The sequence below is a fragment of the Cyphellophora europaea genome (genome assembly GCF_000365145.1).
Source record: "Cyphellophora europaea CBS 101466 unplaced genomic scaffold supercont1.9, whole genome shotgun sequence".
Taxonomy (NCBI): domain Eukaryota; kingdom Fungi; phylum Ascomycota; class Eurotiomycetes; order Chaetothyriales; family Cyphellophoraceae; genus Cyphellophora; species Cyphellophora europaea.
The window spans coordinates 202,191-222,659 of NW_008481815.1; the positions used below are offsets into that span (position 1 = coordinate 202,191).

The 20,469-nt window shown below is 53.1% G+C and overlaps 8 protein-coding genes across 8 annotated transcripts; 4 read left to right on the forward strand and 4 right to left on the reverse strand.

Moving 5' to 3' along the window:
• Window positions 1–1,223: 1,223 nt before the first annotated feature.
• HMPREF1541_08536 (uncharacterized protein) lies at window positions 1,224–2,840 on the forward strand (the record flags this gene model as incomplete). The annotated part of the gene is made up of 1 exon (XM_008722855.1): window positions 1,224–2,840. The coding sequence occupies one exon, from the start codon at window positions 1,224–1,226 to the stop codon at window positions 2,838–2,840; it is 1,617 nt and encodes a 538-aa protein (XP_008721077.1).
• Window positions 2,841–2,929: 89 nt separating this feature from the next.
• HMPREF1541_08537 (uncharacterized protein) lies at window positions 2,930–5,000 on the reverse strand (the record flags this gene model as incomplete). The annotated part of the gene is made up of 4 exons (XM_008722856.1): window positions 2,930–3,893; window positions 3,939–4,021; window positions 4,072–4,669; window positions 4,720–5,000. 4 exons carry the CDS (start codon window positions 4,998–5,000, stop codon window positions 2,930–2,932), a joined length of 1,926 nt encoding a protein of 641 aa, XP_008721078.1.
• Window positions 5,001–5,627: 627 nt separating this feature from the next.
• HMPREF1541_08538 (uncharacterized protein) lies at window positions 5,628–7,354 on the reverse strand (the record flags this gene model as incomplete). Its single annotated transcript, XM_008722857.1, has 4 exons — window positions 5,628–5,767; window positions 5,814–6,023; window positions 6,071–6,205; window positions 6,253–7,354. 4 exons carry the CDS (start codon window positions 7,352–7,354, stop codon window positions 5,628–5,630), a joined length of 1,587 nt encoding a protein of 528 aa, XP_008721079.1.
• Window positions 7,355–7,974: 620 nt separating this feature from the next.
• Window positions 7,975–9,552, forward strand: HMPREF1541_08539 (uncharacterized protein; the record flags this gene model as incomplete). The annotated part of the gene is made up of 1 exon (XM_008722858.1): window positions 7,975–9,552. The coding sequence occupies one exon, from the start codon at window positions 7,975–7,977 to the stop codon at window positions 9,550–9,552; it is 1,578 nt and encodes a 525-aa protein (XP_008721080.1).
• A 513-nt stretch (window positions 9,553–10,065) lies between these two features.
• HMPREF1541_08540 (uncharacterized protein) lies at window positions 10,066–11,106 on the forward strand (the record flags this gene model as incomplete). Its single annotated transcript, XM_008722859.1, has 1 exon — window positions 10,066–11,106. The coding sequence occupies one exon, from the start codon at window positions 10,066–10,068 to the stop codon at window positions 11,104–11,106; it is 1,041 nt and encodes a 346-aa protein (XP_008721081.1).
• Window positions 11,107–11,548: 442 nt separating this feature from the next.
• Window positions 11,549–12,201, reverse strand: HMPREF1541_08541 (uncharacterized protein; the record flags this gene model as incomplete). Its single annotated transcript, XM_008722860.1, has 4 exons — window positions 11,549–11,704; window positions 11,750–11,929; window positions 11,976–12,031; window positions 12,084–12,201. The coding sequence occupies 4 exons, from the start codon at window positions 12,199–12,201 to the stop codon at window positions 11,549–11,551; spliced, it is 510 nt and encodes a 169-aa protein (XP_008721082.1).
• A 2,013-nt stretch (window positions 12,202–14,214) lies between these two features.
• On the reverse strand, window positions 14,215–15,858 carry HMPREF1541_08542 (uncharacterized protein; the record flags this gene model as incomplete). The annotated part of the gene is made up of 1 exon (XM_008722861.1): window positions 14,215–15,858. One exon carries the CDS (start codon window positions 15,856–15,858, stop codon window positions 14,215–14,217), a length of 1,644 nt encoding a protein of 547 aa, XP_008721083.1.
• Window positions 15,859–16,960: 1,102 nt separating this feature from the next.
• On the forward strand, window positions 16,961–20,407 carry HMPREF1541_08543 (uncharacterized protein; the record flags this gene model as incomplete). Its single annotated transcript, XM_008722862.1, has 1 exon — window positions 16,961–20,407. The coding sequence occupies one exon, from the start codon at window positions 16,961–16,963 to the stop codon at window positions 20,405–20,407; it is 3,447 nt and encodes a 1,148-aa protein (XP_008721084.1).
• Between the last annotated feature and the right edge of the window lie 62 nt (window positions 20,408–20,469).

Here is a 20,469-nt window from a genome sequence, read left to right on the forward strand (position 1 = left end):
TTTCCGAAACCAACCAGTATTGGAGCCCTATCATAGCGGCTTATCTTTGACCCATCCAGACGTATGTAGAATGCTTGCATTGGCAAAGCAAGTCTTTAAGGCAGCTGCTTTGAGCTTTCCAGTACAGTTTACTACGAGACCATGCAGCAAGTGTCATTAGCAGGTATCTAAAGGTACGAAGAAGGGCACAGATAACTTATCGAGATCATGAACAATTGCATCAGTCCTGTTGATCTCGAGGTAGCAGCTCAACTGACCGGTCAGTGGTCTCAAGATCCCCGGTGCGAACGACGCCTGTTTGTAGACGATCCTCGTCAAGCGCCTCAATAATAAGCCTTGATGAACATCGGTTGGCGAGCTTACATCGTATTCGCCGTCTTCAACTTAGCTGCTATCCCAGTCACAAACTTGTGCTATATGCAGACTTGTGGCCGGTCCTGAGAGGAAGTCGGTCTCAACTTCCGAGACTTTTGATCTGCGTCAAGCCGTCAAGTAGTCTCTCTCTATGGAAAGACACCTCGATCACAGAGGAAGACTGCTGAAGAGCTTGTTTCACGACCTCGAAGGCGTGATAGCTTCCTCAAAATGAGAATCGACTGTTACCGAAGATCACGAGTGCATTGCTGAGAATTGGCTCCCGACTTTAGGCAGACTTAACGTAGCCCAGACATACGGCGCGGTGGACGGTGGAAATTTCTTTGGTAATGCCCTTACATGGAGCAAATTCGAACATTAGTTGCAAGACACGTGGTAGTGGCGTGAAATGAGTGCTTTGCGCAAGCTTGCTGCGGCGAGACGTGACGGTGTCCCAGCATCCAAAGCATTAGGTGCCTGCTATGCTTACTCCAAGATAGACCTAGAATCATTGATCAATCAACAAATCTGTACAGTGACCGATGGCATGCTGGATGCTGACCCAGTCGAAAACGAAGAGCACATTCCGCAGCCATAACAAGATCTCGGGCGGTGGATCAGATAAGCTTGAGTTCAGGAAGATATGACCATCGGTTATCCTATATCAGAAACCGAAATGAAAGGTGAAGCCGGCCCAGCTCCGCCCGGACCGCTTTTCGGACGTGCCCCCATCACCGAGACTGTGGGCCGCGAAACTCCGTACACGGAGACCTCACCAGCGATACTCCCTTCTAGCGCTCGTCAAATACACCCGAAGATGGCTCTCAGCTGTGTACGGCGGCGTCCTTGTCTCCGGTGATATTGCGAGGATGGGCAACCATATCTCCTACGAAACGCGCACATGTGAAGCCGACCTCGGCGCCCAGGGAAGGATCAAGGGTCTTCAATTCGACCACAAGTCCCGGCGCTACGCAGGTGTCCCATATGCGTTGCCGCCTGTAGGCGGGCGTCGTTGGCGCAAGCCTTGCGCCTTGCCATCGGGATATGCGTACGGTGACACTGAGCATCGGCCCTACGATGCGACCTCATTCGCACCTCCATGCTGGCAGAAGACTTTTAGCTCCGCTGCCGAGCAGTCAGATGCGGTGGCGGCGTACAGCGAGGATTGTCTGCGTCTCAACATCTGGACGCCCGTGCCTGAAGAGGGTGGCGAGGGCCAGAAATGGCCGGTATACGTTTGGCTTCACGGTGGTTGGTTTCAGATGGGCGACCCATCGCAGGATTCCGGAATGGATCCGACAGAGTTGATCTCAACCGCAGGGCTCAACGCTGTCGTGGTGGTTGTTGGATATAGGCTCAATGTGTTTGGATTCCTGGCATGCGAAGCGCTCCGGGAGGAGTCCAAAGGAGAAGCCGCCGGCAACTATGGTCTTTGGGACCAGAGATTGGCATTGGAATGGATCCATGACAACATAGCAGCCTTTGGGGGAGACACCGGCAATGTTACGTTGGCAGGGCGCAGTGCCGGAGCCTACAGTGTGCATGCGCAGGTACTGCACAGTTTGCGAACTGGCTCGAATGGCGGGAGGGAACTGTTTCATCGTTTCTTCATGTGTTCGAACGCAATACCGTCTCAGCCTAAGAAACCAAGTGAAACAAAGGACCAATTCGCCGAACTGTGCGAGGAATTGAAGATTTCTGAGAACCTTTCCGACCAGGAGAAGCTATCTCGACTGCGAGACATCCCACCGGACCAACTCGTGCGTGTCCTTGGTAGCATGGTCAACCACACATTCCGACCAGTAACCGACGATCTCTTCATCCACGACGGCATCGTTGAGTATCAGTTGAGTGGTTCGTTTGCCGCCGATTTTCTCCAGCATGGCTACCGCCTGCTGATCGGTGAAGTGTTGAACGAGGAAACATTGTACGCAACCTATAATGGTCCAGCGGCACCTTCTATGGACGCACTCCAGGCACAGGTCCACAACTACTATTCCCGGAGCGTGACAGACAGGATCCTCAAACATTACAAGATGCCCGAATCGAGCCAACTGGCAGACTGGTCAACACTGTTCGGCAACATCATTGCCGACGGCCAAGTTCGCGCACCATCGCGACTCCTCGTCGACTCCCTGCTCTCCCATGGCGTACCTATCGAGCGCGTCTGGCGATATCAGATCGGATATCGTCTCTCGTTTATTGACGAGAAGCAGGCTCCGCGGAGTTTCGGTGTGGCACATGCCATGGACAAGCCGTTTTGGAACTTCTCCATCACGCATGGCCCGTCGGAAGACGAGCTTCGACTCATGAAAAATTGGATAGATGATCTAGTCTGCTTCGTTCAGAACAACGCGGATCGTGGTTTCGGCACGCACAGAGGAAATGATATGAAAGTCATCACGTCAGAAGGGCAAATTGAGGTTTGGGAGGATAAAGAGTATAGCAGACTACTAGCTTTAGGTCGTCAGTTCGCTGGCGCGTAGATATAGCAGTACAGCAATGATTAAAGAGCGTACTGTCTCAAGTACCAGAGCTCTGCTGGACTGCTCTGCCATCTGTTCGCGCCCCCGTGCTAGTATTGGTAGAAGCTCCCATCCAGGAATTCATTGAAATCTTCCTGATTGAATGCTTCCAATAGCCTCGCCGTGACGTCCGAGTCGTCCGTGCTGAGCTCGTCCAGTGGGCGCTTGATCCCCTCCTTCTGCCTTTGCGGGCCAATGAAGGCGGAGTAGATCTCTTCCAGGATGATGCGACTTCGATGAACGCCTGTCCAAACTTCTTCTATTCTCTTGAGATACTGCAAGCATTTTTGGACATCTTCCAGTACCGTCGTATCATCTGGCCCAGAGAGACGTAATCTATGGGCGTTGGTCAGCACACATTTTGCATGAGGGACAGCAGCATACAGAATTATTCCGCTGAGCATGAGGTAGTGTGCTCCGAAAGCCAGGTAGTGAGAAGGGGCAACAGTCTCATCCAGATGCTCGCAGATCAAAATGCAACTCCTGGCTGCATCGATACATTGACGTTGAGCAATGCTCGGCTTTGAAAAAGGCGATTGATTTTGCGTGTTGGTAATTAGCGGTCGATAGAGTGTTATAACACAACTCGCGTGCAAAATATAACACATGATACTGAGGGCACTGTTGGGGTGGTGAAATCGATTCAACCCCTGCATGCGGGGTGACAACTTGGCCAGCCGGTCGACCCAGGAGCTCAGACCCTGGTCGAGTAATGATATCTCTTTCCGTAGTGAACCCTCAGCTGCAGGCGAGCCAACTTGCCTGGCTCGAGAGCGAGCTCTAATTGGGTTCACTGCACGATTGATACTGCCAGCGAGCTGGCATAGACCAATCAGTGTTGCGAATTCTGACATATCACGCCCACCTGTTCTGCCGTCCACCAGCGAGGATGTGCCAGGTAAGTGGGAATCAAAGCTGCGCTCGAGTTCTGTGTCATCAATTTTCATAGGGTATCTGCAGTCGCAGTCTTGGTCATCAGCAGCGGATGGTCGGCCGAGGCACAAAGAAAGCAGCCTGAGAAAATCAGCTGATCGTAACAGCAGTGAGACACGTACTCACCGGTCGATGCTGTAGACGCACCACCAGACCCGACATTCTACCTCCGCCTGTCTTATGGCCTTGCTGGAATCTCCCCTAGCGCGCTGGATTGTTAGAACGCCCTTCGGGAAGCAACACAATCTCTGCAACTCACATGTAATCCAAGATCCTGAGCTGCTCTGACCGCAGATCCTGCGAACTTCCAACTCTGCGCTAACGTATTCCAGCCAGCTGTACAGAGCGAAAGCAACCCAAGACACTGCACCTGCTCTAGAAAGCCATGCCCAGTGGATGCCATATTCAGGGCAAGCGCGGCCTCATAGTACCTCAAGCCGGTGAAGGTTGAGCTTGCTCCTGGTTCACGAGGCATGAGGCCGGAGCCACACGCAAACACCGCAAACATGATACTCAAGAAGCCTAAATCCATGCTCGACTCGGCGTCGCGCGCAAGCGTAGTCGCTTGATACCGCCTCAAAAAGTCCGGTCTGAAGAGCAAGGGAAAGACTGAATTCAAGCGATCGAAATATGTGTTGATCAGAAGATCCGAAATGTGCTTTTGGGGAAATGGCAAATCCTGTATCCGTGGTAGGTATGGAAACTTGGGCCAGCTGCCATTTTTGGCAAACCATGGTAACTCGAGCTCCTTCTGAGTTTTGGTCCGATTCGGGTGATCAGTTGAGGATAGGGTGGCTATTGGGGATGCCATGTTCATAGCCTCGATCATATCCATGTTGATAGAACCACCAATAAACCTGTGTTGTAAGGATGCTGGTAAATGGACATATGCAACTGGAAGACGCACCTTTGCCGGCCCGATGAATCTGATGCCATGATGTGATCCATCAGAGTGGTTCCTGCAGTTGCGAAGGCCTCTAGATCGAGCTCCTCGACATGAGTGCGTACTGGTATCCTTTCCTGTTCTGAGTCGGTATTTGGGAGTGCTTCGGCTTTGTTGGTCTCCACGGATGTAACTGTCGTTGCATGCGATAAGGGCCCTGTCTCTACGAATCCCGCCAAGCTCGAAGTAACGAGCTCCATCCGGTTGCAAAGTTCGTCCATACGTTGGAACTTTTCCTCGATCATTGTGAGGAGTCTCAGCCAGATGTCAGAAGCAACAACCCAGTTAAATAATGCATGATCACCTTCTGCTGCCAGATGCATTGTCGTTGCTCTCGAGATACGCGCATTCCGTCTCGCGAACAGTGCAGGCACTGCATGGGTCCTGGCCGTCACATTTACGCTGCGAAGAATTAGTCCTGGAGCAGCAGCTTGTAACGGAGACTTGCCTTCTTCGCACGGCATACCAGGCACGCTCGCCAGACTCGAGCACCCTCCATTCCGATTCGTACGCTAAAGATCACGTATCGTGCTGTATCACCCTGTAATCCCGTGATATTGCCCCAACGACGGTTGAAACAGGCTCCATGTAGGCATTTCAAAGTGCACGCGGATAAATCATGGAATGGGGTTGAAAACGGGCGATGTCGGAGCCGATAGGTACTTTATTAGGATGAAAGCATTAACTACGTGATAGGAGATATTCGCAGTGCGGAGATGGGTGGTACACTTCGGGCCGTTTCCATGAATTGCTATACCATGACTGTCATATGTTTGCACAACTCAACCAGTTCCTATTGGCACGTTTCTGGCCAAGTCTACTTGTTCATCGGCCTCCATATGAATCCACGTTCTGAACACCCGTTTCCCAACCTAGTACTGGTACTTGAAATGGATGTTCTCGCGGTCGGTCATATCCGCTTCAGCATTCAACTGACCCAAGCGCTTGCTCTCCTCGGCTGAGATGCCCATCTCCGCAATGATCTGGGCACGCTTCCGGTTCTGCCAGATGTCTGCAAGGGTCAGCAGAGATACCGAGATGCGTCGGTATGAACTCACAGTAGAATCGCCACGATCCCATAGAAAGGAACTCAACACAATAAAGTATACCGCATGCAGTGATACCTTTGATGTACCTCGGCGCGTCTGACGCAACGAACATCTGCGCACCTACGGCATTGCCCACACAGTATGCGATGAAGAGGACCGTCGCAGTGACAGTTTTCTTAGTTCTGCCGGCAACGTTCGATGGTAAGAATGTCCAGATCACTGCATCACGGTCAGTAGCTGCAAGTCTCATTGCTTGTTTGACCTACTCAAACCTGGAAGACTACCGAAGACTTGCAAGATGTACATTCCCCACCTAAGCCACCGCCTGCCATCGGTGGGAAGCAGAGACAGTGCCATCATGCCGCTGAAAGCCGGTAACAAGGACATCATCATGAAGATAACTATTATGGTTAGCAGGAACGGCGCCTTTGCCACAGAGAGCACTTACATCTGAGATTTGGCTTTTTCAACGTGATGTATCCCACAACCAGAAACCAGACAATACTGATGCAATAATAAGGGGTCGATCCCTTCAGTAGAGTTTCCAAACTCGTGAAACCAAAAGATCTCCAGATCAACTTGGAGAAGGTGGTATTGGCGCCGTTCGGAAGGGCGTTGATGGCTGTGACAAAAAAGAAGAAGTAGGTTTGCGGATCCTTGAAAGTGGTCCAGACCTGATCCCATTTCCATTCCGATCTCTTATCCCGATCTGAACCTGTCTGATTGGCGACGACACGAGCTATAGCAGCCCGCTTCTCGTCTTCCGACAGCCAGCGAACTTCACGTGGTGTTCCGAGGATGAACCATACCAGAATGGCATCGGTGATGGTTAGTGCTCCGAGGAAGAACGATATTCCTTTCCACGGCGCCAGTCCACCTGGGTTGTTCTGCGCATGCAGCCCAATTCCGTAGTTGATAAGTCCAGTGATAATGTTCATGCCGGCATTCGAGGTGCCCCAAATGATTGATCGCAGCGTGTGCTCTTGAGAAGTGTACCACGTCCCCGTGAGCAGCATGAAGGTCGGCGAGATGGTGCATTCCAATGCTCCCTGGAACGTTCGTAGGATCATGAGATGTGTGAAGTTCTTCGCAAAGGCTATGCACAACACGACAACGCCCCACAGGAACATGACAATAGCGAGGAATTTGCCAGTATTGCATTTCTGCATCAGCCAGTTACCTGGAGCTTCGCATACCAGGTAGGATAGGTAGAATATCGTGCTGAGCCAATTAAATTGCTCGCCCACAAGATTGGTGTCTTCTCGGATGCCGAACACAGCTTGGACGCTCAGCGAAGTTTTGTCTGCCTGTTGTGTGCCATAGCACACCCACATCAAAGGCAGCAGCCAGAGGTCGATCTTCCACAGCAGCTCTCGATAGTAATGCTCAGAATAGTCGTTTACAGCAGCGACGGTGTCTTCTGCTAGAGCATTGGGGGCGTTCGTCTTCTCAGGAAGGTCGTTCTCAGGCTTCCGGCTTTTTCCATCCTGGTGAACCTCTTCTGCAGTCACGGCCGGTGCCGGTGTGGCGGTTTTCTGGTCGGACGACATGTTGAAGTGGGAATGTTGGTGTGCGCAAAGATACTCAGTTCCCACAGCTTTCTTCTCGGGGCAGGATTGTCATTCCTTCGAACTAGAACATTTCCTGCGAGCTAATCCCAAGAATATGTATATCTCATCTAGTTAACGTTCCCCTGCGCGGCTATGGAGGCATGCCCTAGTGTTTCTGCCAAGAGGCGGCGGATCTCATCCGGGCGTGGTGTGTTGTTCTCGAACGTGGAGATGAGCGTTTGTGGCGATAAGAATCCAGTCTCAAACGTGGTGAAGGGTCTCGGTACACCGCGGTTGGCTCATTGATATCCGTGGGACCATCGTCCTTGTTTGTTCTAGGATACGGATCGTGGATATGAAGATAACACGGGATAGACCAGCGGGCTTTCGGACTGTGGCGCACGGGCCGCGCTCTCTGAGCACAAGCGAACAAGCGAACAAGCTCTAGCACAGGAGCTTCTTCTGTTATCTTTAGCTGCGGCCGGACCTCTTCCGCCTCCGTCGATCATCAGCAATCAACTTGGATGAAGTCAATTCCAAGCAGCGCGGTGCCTAAACCCAACAGCAACCAAGATTTCTCATCTACGTATCGGCAAAGGTTCACGAAATCGGTAGCAACAATGATCGCAAAAGAACCTCGAGCTTCAATAGACTTGAGCCACCATATCAATGTCGTCTCAAGATCACGCAACCCTAGCCCGCTCAAGGACATTGTCAAATATATGGCTGTTGAAGGCATGGTCAGCTTGGCTGGAGGATTACCGCACCCATCCTTATTTCCATTCGCCAGCGTCTCCCTATCGGCCTACAAATCCAACACAGTCCTTGATGCATATTCGCCTGACGAGCAGCATCCCTTGGCAGACGACATCAACATAGGGCGAGACTCTGCCGCGGAGCAAATGGGACTCATCACAGCTCTGCAATACGACTCGGGCCCTGGCCATACTGCACTACGCACGTGGGCTGTCAAGTTTGTGAAAGAAGTCTTTAAGCCGGCCTACGACGATTGGGATGTCATCCTAAATTCGGGGAACACGGATGGCTGGACCAAGGTAGTACGCCTGCTATGCGAGAATGGCGACTATCTGCTCTGCGAAGAGCAAACCTATCCCTCGGCACAGGCCGTCTGGGCACCAATGGGCTGCAAAGCTCTCCCAATCGCCATTGACGACCAAGGTCTGCGCGTTGATGTTCTTGAAAACCTTCTGTCCGGGTGGCAGTCGTCTCACCCTGGCATCAGGCGACCACGGCTCCTTTACACCGTGCCAGTGGGTTCAAATCCAACCGGGACCACTATGCAGGAAGCCAGGAAACGAGCAATATACGACGTGTGCGTCAAGTACGACATCGTAATTTGTGAGGACGATCCATACTACTTTCTTCAGTATCCAACGTATAACGCGAGTCAGCCACCATATGATCCTCTTGTGGCAGAAAACACTACAGTCGACGAATACGTGAAGGGACTGGCGCCTTCATTCATGTCACTAGACTATCAAGGGCGAGTGATTCGGCTGGAAAGTTTCAGCAAGACGCTCGCCCCCGGGAACAGAGTGGGTTTCTTTGTCACCAACCCCATATTTATCGAGCGTCTTCTCAGAGGTACCGAAGTGGAGACGCAGGCTCCAAGCGGCTGGGCAGTCCTAATGCTCTCGAATCTACTCCAGACATGGGGATCAGCAGGATATTTGCAATGGCTCGCACAACTGAGGAACCAATACCGGGCGAGACGTGACTGGATGTGCTCAGCCCTCGAATCAAACTTCGTTCTCAAATCTGTTGATAAGGTGAAAGACCCTCCAACCGGTGCTGAAGGACTGTTGGCCTATGCCAACGGACAGGCAAAGGCACCGATTTTCAGCTTTGTGCCCCCAACAGCTGGAATGTTCCTGTGGGCGCGCTTCTACCTGTACGGCTCTCCCAGATTCCAGAAGCTTCAACAATCAGCGGACTGTATTGATCCAGAGAAGTCATTTCAGGACGAGCTGTGGCTGGCTCTTGCGAACAAGCTGGTCTTGCTGACTCCCGGCTCATACTACACCCCCTGGCAGGGCAAAGACAAAGTGACGACAGAAGCTCGAGGGGCAGAAAACGGTATCTGCTTTTTCCGGCTGTCGTTCTCAATGGTGACAAAAGAACAGATGGAGCTGGGTATCACACGCATGCATGAAGTCTTGCAAGACTTCTGGCAATGATTAATGCGAGAGGGCTATTAGTCGAATCTTTCGAGCCCGTAAGATACCGTATCTACTTGTAAGATCACCAAGACGCTAGTCCTGATTGGACACTTCCGAGATCAGTCTTCACAGTGTACTGTGGTGGCTATATATGAATCATTCGCTAAGCGGACGCATTATGAGAGGCTGCAGCAGCGTAGCAACTTTGACAGCTCGTATAGCCTGACTGTATAGACTTGGCCGAAGTGTTAATCTTCGGCGGCAGCGCTCTACGAATGATATCACCCGTTTCGGCCAATCTGACGGGCCTGAACGGCGGGTTGATTGCCAAGTTCTGACGCGTGATGCTGAGCGTCGGTGAGATCAGATCAGATCAGTAGCTGACTCACTGCCCATGTGAGCGTGTTTGTTCGCAGAACAGAATTCTAAAGAAGCATACATATGCTCTAGCCTTCGAGACCTCAACAGCGCGTTGGCACATAGCTCGAGACCGCCAGCTTCATCCAAGAACTGTCTCCAGCGAACGCAGTCATGACCACTAACGGCAGCAAACCCTCCACCATCCCCATCGTCGACTTCGGCGAGTTCAACGACTCGTCTCCAGCCGCCACCCGCCAACAGATCGCCCGGGATCTCGTCCGCGCCTGCCGCGAAGTCGGCTTCGTCTACATCGTCAACCACGGCGTGCCAGCCGACGAACTCGCCAAAGCTTTCGCTGTCTCCCAACACTTCTACGCCCTGCCACTGTCCGAAAAGATGAAGGCACCTCACCCTCCAGGCTGGGAAGTGCACCGGGGCTACTCCTGGCCGGGGCTCGAGAAAGTGTCCAACGCCACGGCCGGTGCGGGAGACGACACGGAAGCCACGAGCAAGCTGGTCGAGCAGATGCGGTCCGTACAGGACTTCAAGGAATCGTACGAGATCGGCTCCGAGCACGACCCGGACATGCCCAATGTCTGGCCGCCCGACGACGTCTACCCGGAGTGGAAGCCGTTCATGACTTCCTTCTACTGGACATGCTTCGGCGCAGCGAAAAAGGTGCTGCGCGCCCTGGCGCTGGGGATCGGGCTGTCGGACGAGGAAGAGCTGGTACGCCAGCACTCCGGCCACTACAACCAGCTGCGGCTGCTGCACTACCCGCCCATTCCGGCCAGGGTGCTCGAGGACGGCAGGATGGAGCGCATGCCCGCGCACAGCGACTGGTCGACCATCACGCTGCTCTTCCAAGACGACGTGGGCGGGCTGCAGGTCGAGTCGCCAACGGAGCCGGGGGCTTTCATCGACGTGGACCCCGTGGATGGCGGCATGCTGGTCAATATCGGCGACCTGATGATGCGCTGGAGCAACGACTACCTGAAAAGCACGCCGCACCGCGTCACGTTGCCGCCACTGCAGGATCGGTATAAGGGCCAGGAGAGGGTGACGCGGGCGCGCTACAGCATCCCGTATTTCCTCACGACGGACCCGGAAGAGGAGATCGCGTGTTTGAGCGTGGGCGAGGGCGAGAAGCCAGAGTATGAGCCGATCACCCGCAGGGAGTACTATGCCATGAGGGCGAAGATGCAGTACTGATGAGGCCACGCTCACTTGTCCGGACGGCATGCCATGTCAGTAGGTCGTTCAGAGCATTCATATTCCAGAGTACACAGTCGCGGGAACACACGGAAAGATAGAGCGGAGTTCACTATGGTAGCAACGCCAACGTACGATGTCCGAGAAACATAGACTTGAGGTGGCTACAGTACGGCAGCCTACCGGGCCAGACAGTGAAACCGAAGCAGTTTGTGGACTTCGGGAATAAGCCTTTGGTTTCTCGTGATATGTGTCGAGCTCGTTCGAGGCTCGCTGTGTAAGTGGTGTCGAATCAAGCATCTCTGCTCATCCGGGCAATCTGCCAGGAGAACGCCTAGCTTTTGAGTACACAATGCAGGGGTATTCACGGTCATGCGCCTCTCCGTTGTCTTCAGCTCAGCACAATCCGTCAAGCATCGCCATGGCAAGATTTGGATCTTGACTACTCTTCAGCATTCTTCTTGCCCTTCTTCTTGCCACCGCCGCCACCGCCGACGGGACCAGCATCCTTGGCCTGGTGGACCTTTAGCCTCGTCCAGCTCTCCTCGGGGTCCCATTCGAAGCCCTTCAGATATGGTAGGTCGAGTTCGTCGTCAGCCTGAGCGAGTTAGATGTGTCGTGTATACTGTGGGGGGACCCGTACCTTCTTCTTGAACTGCTTGTGAATTGCGTCTAGAGCATCCTTGATTGTGACACCCTTCAGATTGCGAGCAGTGACCTCGAGGCCAAGAGGAAAGTGCAAGTCGATCTTCTTAATTGGGGGCTCAGTGAGCATAACCTTGAGGATCGCGGGGTCTCCAACGGTGCTGGGAGAGGTGTTTATCTTCCTAGAAGAGGTCAGTAGAGTGGCAGCCTGGTGTTGGGGATACATACCAACCCGTCTGTTGTGTCTCGGCAGCAATCTTGATCTTTGTACCTTCAGCCTCTACAACGTTGTCAGCCATACAAGGTCCTCCGCGGGAGGCGGGGTTACCTACCCAGGTCGTTGATGTTCATAACACCAGGCGCGCTTGAGGTCGTTCTTCGCTTCTTGCCTGCATCGAGGCCAGCGACAGCCGAGTCGACCTTTTTGAGATCTGACGTATCGGCGGACATTGTGTTCTGATAAGATGACGCGTGTTGATGTGAGGTGTAGAGACGGAGTCTGAGGCAGTGTGTCAGTTGGCAGGCATCAGCGGGGGTCTCGTGCAGCGTCCAGAGTGAGGCTTACCAGTAACCAATGATAGCTTGAATGTGAGGCTTGAGTCGATTGGTAGGATGCAGGTAGTGTGTACCAGAGATGGTCAAGGTGCTTGCAGAGAAAGGGAAGGCAGAGGAGAGGTGGAAGAGGGGTGGTAGTTGGAAGCTGAGGAGGCAGTGCGTGACTGGCCCCTCCCCACCCCTTGAGACACTGCGGGGCATTGGCCCCGGCTTGGTCGTCAGCCTGAGCATGAGCTCACCTGAGCTCCTTCTCTAAATCACTCAATCACCTGTCGAATCACGCGACTGCAACGCGCCTTCCCCGCATTTGAGTGGCTCCTGCTCTAAGTGGGTCTTACCCCAGGCTTGGCTCTGAACGAGCCTAACTCCGCCGCGACCTCCGTCCATGCCGAGTATCAGCATGCATCAATTACCGTCGAAGCCTGACATTCAACATCACCTGCACGAGGCACAGCCTAGCGAAATGAGCTCGCGCGCCCCGATCCTATGCTAGCAGAGACTACATATGCCCATTACTATCGGAGTAGTGACCCATTAACGCGACGGGTCCGCGTTGCTCGACACGGCACCAGCCAAAATGGACCAACTCTAGCACCCGCACTCAACTGGCCCACGACTGAGCTAAGCTGCCAGGCTACGCGTTCAAGCTCTCGCTGTCTTGTACTTCGTGAATTCGGACCCATTAGGGTTTATCTTGCTTTCCGACCAGGCTGCCAATGAACTGTAAGGCTACCGCCGCCATATCAAAAGCTCAACTCGGTGTGATTGGTCGCGAATCAAATACGATAACAGCATGGTCCGCTGCCGTATCCAATTTGCAAGCCACTGCTTCGTTGGCAGCTTCGAAACGGGATAACCAAGCGATTTCGGTTGCCCAATTCCATAGCAATTGGGCACTGGTAGGCCTGTAGGCGTCCAATCGCATCGGGATCGATGGATTGTCTCATTGCCCAGTTACGCCTGGCTGCTTGCCATGTCAAGGCTTGGAGGGAACATTCTAACATATAAAGCTCTGTCAGCTTCAGGTTTCCTATGGAATTGGCGCTCGCCTTGCATTGTCACCAGTCGTACATTTCTCACATTAAGTTCTCACTTGACAGCACGATGCCACAAGACCATAAACAGACAGGCTACGCTGTTGTAAAATGCACATACACGTGTACCTTCACCAAAACTCTGCGAAGACGATTCATCCTTCCTGGCCAGGCTACTTCAACCCCGGTACCCCTGCCAGAGAAAGTAACCGGTACCGACGTCTGGGACTGCACTTTCTACGCCGAGTGCAGGAAGAATGAGACACACGACAAGAAACTCAGCGAGTGGTACGACAAGGTTGTAAGACAGAAGGCCAAGGAAAGGTTTGAGAGGCATATTCAAAATATCAACCAGCAAAGCGCCGAAAAAGTGAGCCACTGGGAGAGGGACCAAAGAGCAGGCCAGCTCTCGGGCAATCTTCAAAAGGGCGCACGGCCAATCCCACAAGAGGTGAAATATCACGCATTTAACGAGGCAAACCTCCAGCATGGCAAGCCGTACTCTGCCGAGATCGAGCCTGCAAAGGATGCTGGAAACAAGATACCTTGGCTACCAGCAAAGCCCATCCAGTGACGAGAAGAAATCGGTTGCCAATTAGTCCAAAACTCTTTAAGTAATAGTAGTGCCATGCCCTTGTACGTTAATGAAAACTTCAGCCTCTCTACAGTACTCGAGCTGTCGGCCTAGTCGTTTGGCGTCTCAGGCAGCGAAAGCTTGGCATTAGCTCTGTCTGCCTGAATGGCAGCACCGCAGAGGACAAGGAAGAGAGAAGACCTTTGACGAGCACGTTCAAAGAAAGATTAAATTAAGAACCCTGACTTCTAGATGTCTAAGTGAATTAATTTATAATAAAAACTGAACATTGCACACTCTCTAGCCCAACACCCAGCTGGAGATCCGTTTCAGCACCCCTTTAGGCTCCGCGTCGTCCTCGAGGCCCTCATACATCTCATCGACCTCCTTCTTGCCCGACAGCAAGTCGACATCCACGGGCCTTACTGCCCTGGACCGCGTCCAGACCTTGTGCCCCACGAACAGCACCACGAACAGAATGACGCTAATGTACGCAACGAAGAAATCCACGGTATTCCACGGCATGAAGCTGGTGAAGCCCTGGGTCAGGATGATGAGGACGTTGAAGACCACGCCGTACCAGCTGAACCACGGCTGCCACATGGCCTTGTAGGGCAGGCTGTCGCGGGAGATTCCCTGGGCTTTGAGGGCGCGCATGAAGGCCAGATGCGAGATGCCGATGGAAGTCCAGGAGATGAAGCCCGCGACGCCGGCAATGTTGATGAACCAGTCGAACGCCTGGGCACCGCTGGAGGACTCGTTCATGAAGCCCAGCAAGCCCATGGCCGAGGTGACCGCGACGGCGACGTAGGGGACGCCGTTGGCGGAGGTCCAGCAGAGGAGGCGGGGCGCGAGGCCTTCGCTGGCGAGGCCGACGAGGATACGACTGCCACTGTAGACGTTGCTGTTGGCGGCGGAAAGGACGACGCAGAGAAGCACGCCGTTAATGAGGCCCGGCAGCGTCTTGACGCCGGCGAGCTGTGCGGCGATGACGAAGGGGGAGGCGCTGGCATCGGTGCTGTCGGAGAGGAGCTGCTCGTTGTCGTAGGGCACGAGAAGGCCGATCAGGAAGATGGTGAGGACGAAGAAAATGAGAATGCGCCAGAAGGTCTTGCGGATGGCGGCCGGGACGGTCTTGCGTGGGTTGTCGGTCTCACCCGCGGCGATACCAACCAGCTCGGTGCCCTGATACGAGAAGCCGGCTTGGATGAGCACGGCCCAGAAGCCGACGAACTTGCCCGTGTGTCCATCGACCAAGTAGCTTGCAAAAGCACCGGGGCTGTTCCATGTCGAGAAGCCCAGATAGCCGTTCTGGCCAGCGCCCGCGTCAATGCAAATGCCGAAAATGATGAAGCCGACGACGGTAAGGACTTTGATGGCGGCGAACCAGAACTCGATTTCGCCGTAGAACGAGACGGGCAAAAGGTTGAGCGCTGTAATGATGACCCAGAAAACGCCAATGAAGATGCTAACGCTGAGGTCCTGTTTCCAGTACTGGATGATGAGGCCGCTGGCGGTGAGCTCCAGGGCGAACGTGATGGCCCACGAAAACCAATAGATCCAGCCCATGGAGAAGCCCAAGCTGTGGTCCACAAAGCGACTCGCATACACGGTGAAGGCACCCGAGACGGGCAGGTATGTTGCCATCTCGCCCAATGCCACCATAACGCTGTACACCAGGGTGCCCACGAAGGCATAGGCGATCAAAGCACCCGCGGGACCAGATTTGGCGATGGCGCCGCCCGAGCCAATGAAAAGACCAGTACCGATGGTTCCGCCGATGGCGATCATCTGCAGGTGGCGCGACTGTAGGCGGCGCTTGAGCTGTGCAGTCGTGCCTTGGTGCACCGACTGCTTTTCCGGGTCGGGGCTCGTGCGGCCGGAGTCAATGCCCGCCACCTTGGGCTCCTCATCGGGCTTGACGACGACCTCGTTCTTCTCCATCCTCTCTGATTTTGGGATTCAAGGGCAAGGGAGGTGTGGAGATGCAAGGGGAGGGTTGTATCGACTTGACCCTAACGGCAGTTTGAAGAGAGAAGAAATCCCTAATGGAAGGAGGGTTGACACATAAATACCTAATCCTGCTCCCATCACCCACAGCGGAGACCATGTTGAAAATTTTGTTGCCCGGCTTGGTATCAGCAAATATCTGTAGGGGTAGCTTTGTAGAGTAGTATACTGGAGTTTGTTAATGCCGCACAGGCTGGCTGGTTGGCCAGAGGAAAAATTTCTGCCTTTATCGGATATCTCGGCCGGGTCTGGCCGACCAGTAGCGACAAACATCTCAGCTTGATCGTGTGTGCCCTAGATAAGACACGCGAGGATAAATCAGTTTTACAAAGATTGTACCCCATCAAGGCTCTTCGCGCGTTGGTTGGGGCGAAGAGTGTCGCGTGCCATCCGGTGCTCATGTGTTGTGATGCAGAGAAGCTACCGAGTGCCTGATTGCCGTGAAGCTTAACCGGGCTTGGCCGCCTTGGCGCCCAGTCCTCCCCAACGAGTGCCTGGAGAACTCCATGTCTCCTTCCTTCGCAACTCGATCAGAGGACCTCGAAAAGTCGAGGCAGGTGCTATGAGGCAACATCAAAAGCAAAGACGACCGCTCGGAATAAGGATACAGCTCACCCACAAATCAATCAATTAACATTCAAATAGCCCTTGCTTTGCACATGCGCTGCGGTTTCAGGTCTTCATCACCTACACAAGCGACCCTCATCCCAAGAGCTTCCTCTTCCAACTGTCATGATGATGGTGTTTGGACGCAGGAATCGCAGGTCTCCGACCGTTTCAAGGCGGCGCTGACCTCTTGTATCCCGCCCTTCTCGTTCATTGGGTAAATTAGCGTTCCAATCAGCTCATCCCGATGCCCGCCAATGCAGTGCGCCGATCTCTATCTGTAGAACGTGTCACGAATTCACCTGCCGAGAGCCTCCTTCCGTCGAATCCTTCTCCATGCAGTCGGGCGAATGCCATCTAGCTCGCTGACTGCGAGCTTTGGGTCAGCACGATCAGATCACATTGATGCCTTACTGGCCAACTCAATACTATGCGCCTTCTGCGAGCAGAAATCATGGGCGGCTTCAGCCTGACGAAATTCGATCGCGACAAAATCCCTTGCTACGCAATACTATCTCACACGTGGCTGTCTGATGAGCGAGAAGTTACGTTCGAGGATATACACAACCACACTGGCTCAAACAAGGAGGGATATGCCAAGCTCACGTTCTGCGCCGAACGAGCCAGGCGAGATGGCCTGGAGTTTTTCTGGGTTGACACATGTTGCATCAAGCAGTCGAACTCAAGTGAGCTCGCTGAGGCTATCAATTGTATGTTTCGTTGGTATCAAGGCGCGGAGAAGTGCTACGTCTTTCTGGCGGATGTTAGCTTGCTTAACTGTGGTCTTGCTAGAGCTGAGCGTGACTGGCAATCTAGCCTACGAGACAGCAAGTGGTTCAGACGAGGGTGGACACTCCAAGAGCTTCTAGCGCCACAATGCGTTGAGTTCTGGTCCTGCGATGGCGCATTGCTTGGTGACAAGAAATCGCTGGAACAACAGATCTCCGAGATCACCCGTATTCCGGTGGCCGCCCTCCGCATGCAGCCTCTTCATACGTTCAGTGTCGACGAACGAAAAAGCTGGATGCTCGGTCGACAGACTCAGCTGGAAGAGGACCAAGCCTACTGCCTCATGGGTATCTTTGATGTATCAATGCTCCCAAACTACGGTGAGCCAAAGGACAAAGCAATGAGTCGTCTCGACGACGAGATCGCCCAAGCCTTTCGAAAACGGCTGAACGGATTTGGCCGTGCTACTCCAATGAGCAATGAAGCTGACTTGATGGTTTTGCCAGGTGGAGCTCTGGTCAAGAAGCGTCGAAAGGTATTGGAAAGCCTCAGGCTCAACACCTTCGACGCAAGACGAAAAGAGATCAAACATGTGCGTCCCGGCAGCTGCTCTTGGTTGTTGAAGGTGTCCACATATCAGCGTTGGGAAGACCCCATCAAATATGGGCAACAATACGGCTTTCTCTTGCTTGATGGCAATGCTGGGACAGGCAAATCTACGGTGATGAAGTTTGCCCACGAGCATGCTAAAAGTCGAAAGCTTGCTGATGACGTTGTCATCTCTTATTTTTTCAATGCCAGAGGCGAAGAGTCAGAGAAGTCAACCTTAGGAATGTGGAAAGCGTTATTATACCAGGTCCTAGGCGAATGTCCAGACTTGCAAGATACAATCGACATTGGAGTCTTCCCCTCTCCGTACGATCCCAGTGCTCCGCCGTGGACGCTGGACATACTTTGCGCAACCTTCGCGGCAACCGTGGTGAGACTAGGGAACAGACGCCTACAGTGCTTTGTCGATGCATTGGACGAGTGTGAAGAGTATCAAATACGCGAAATGCTCTCAACTTTTCATGAAGTAAGTATCGATGCCGCTGACTCTGGTGTTCAGATGAAGGTGTGCTTTGCCAGCCGCCCGTATCCGACAGTAAGCGTGCGGAATGCTCAAACAATTACGCTACAGGCTCAAGAGGGCCACAATGATGCTCTAGCCAAATTTGTTAGTTCACGCTTATACGAAGGGCACTCTAGTATAACTGAAAGGGTCAGAAGCGACATATTGGAGAAAGCGAATGGTGTATTTATGTGGGTAGTCCTCGTGATTCCGATGCTCAACGCGGCATTCGAACGCGGACGTATTTATGCTGTTGAGTCGTTGCTGAGCACAATCCCTACTGAACTCAGTGATGTCTTTAAGCAGATATTGAGGAGGGATACAGCGAACATGGACGAGACGCAACTTTGCCTACAATGGGTTTGCTTTGCTGCTCACCCCTTGACAAAGGAAGAGCTCTTTTTTGGTGTGGTCTCCGGACTTGGGAGGACTCATGTCGAGGCGCTTGAACGAGACCTTGAACAAGTCACTGAGGATTCCATGCGCCGATTTGTATCGAGTTCCTCAAAGGGGCTTGCGGAGTTGCCCAAGTCGTCTAACACTGTTCAATTTATTCATGAGTCTGTGCGAGACTTCCTCGTCAAGGATCGGGGTTTGATTGAGCTGTGGCCAGAGCTCGGCGACGATCTTACGGGTATCTCACACCAACGTCTCAAGCAGTGTTGTCAAACCTATCACGACATTGACAGAACCAGCTTTTTGCCACTTGCTGACACTGTGGCAGCTGCTTCGCAACGAGAAAGGAAGCAGATGCAAGAAGAGCTTCGAACCAGATTCCCCCTGCTCAGCTATGCAAATCAATATATTCTGGAACATGCAGACCAAAGTGTGAGTGATGTCGCAGGCTCCGTATTCCTCAAGTCTTTTCGGTTTGATTCTTGGATCAAGATCAGGAACCACCTCGCAGAGATTCCTTCTCGCCACCATATCGGAAACACTAGCCTGCTCTATGCACTCGCAGAAGGTAACTACACGCATCTCATCCGAGCCCTGTGTCCGGACGGTCCACTTGTTGGAGAAAGTGTAGGACACTGGGAGCACTCTCTTTGCACGGCGCTACAGAAACACCATCAAGATGCGGTCCAAGCACTCCTACAGCCCGAATGGTTACGCAGAGGAATGGAAAACAACTTCAATGCGTTGATCAAAAGCAAAGAAAAGGGAGCACTGCTCGCCACGTCATCCAACCAGTACCTACATCCCTTGCTCTGGGCAATTAGGGAAGGCTTTGATGACGTCGTTGCGATTTTATTGGATGCTCCCGATTTAGAGCCAGATGCAGTCACTCATCTTGGTCGGGATGCACTCTCGTTTGCCGCAGAATCGGGCTGTGAAGCCGTGGTGTACTGGTATATTCGCACGGGTCGAATTGAGACAGCCCTGAACAAGAAGGCGACTTCCTACTACGGGGAATGGACACCTATACAATTTGCAATAGCTCTAGGAAGAGAGTCAATGGTCGATCTGCTGCTCGGCAACGGTGCAAATCTCTCTGGTAACGCAACGCTACTCCACCTAGCCGCCGGAAGGGGTCGTTGTGGCGTTGTATACATCCTACTCGATAGGGGCATTGACATCGAGACAAGAGACTCTCAAGGCGATACTGCACTTTTCTATGCTGTACGATCCAGATTCAAGAAGGCCTTGCAGGCGCTGTTAGACCGAGGTGCAGATGTGGACGCCCGGAACACAGATGGTGACACTGTCTTGATACTAGCCGCCTTCGAAGGGGATCTGAAGTACGTCCGTTTCCTGCTTGATAAGGGTGCAAACACTGAAGTCACGAACAATGACGGAAAGACGGCGTTGCTCTCAGCTGCTGGCAGTGGCCACAAGGACTGTGTACGACTACTGCTGGAGAAGGGGAGTAGTATAGGACTGCCAACAGTCCGTGGGTTGAGTGCCCATCTGGCGGCAACGGAGCAGAATCGCGAGCAGTGTGTCCAGGCTTTGTTGACTTGGGGACGTGAAAGCTCCAGATACGGCCAACCAATGCCCGGGCACCAGTACGACACCTGCGATCGAAACTCGCAATGACCGACAAGTTGAGGTCTGGCCGGAACCATCGGACGAAGAACTTTTGGATGCCCATCCCGGCG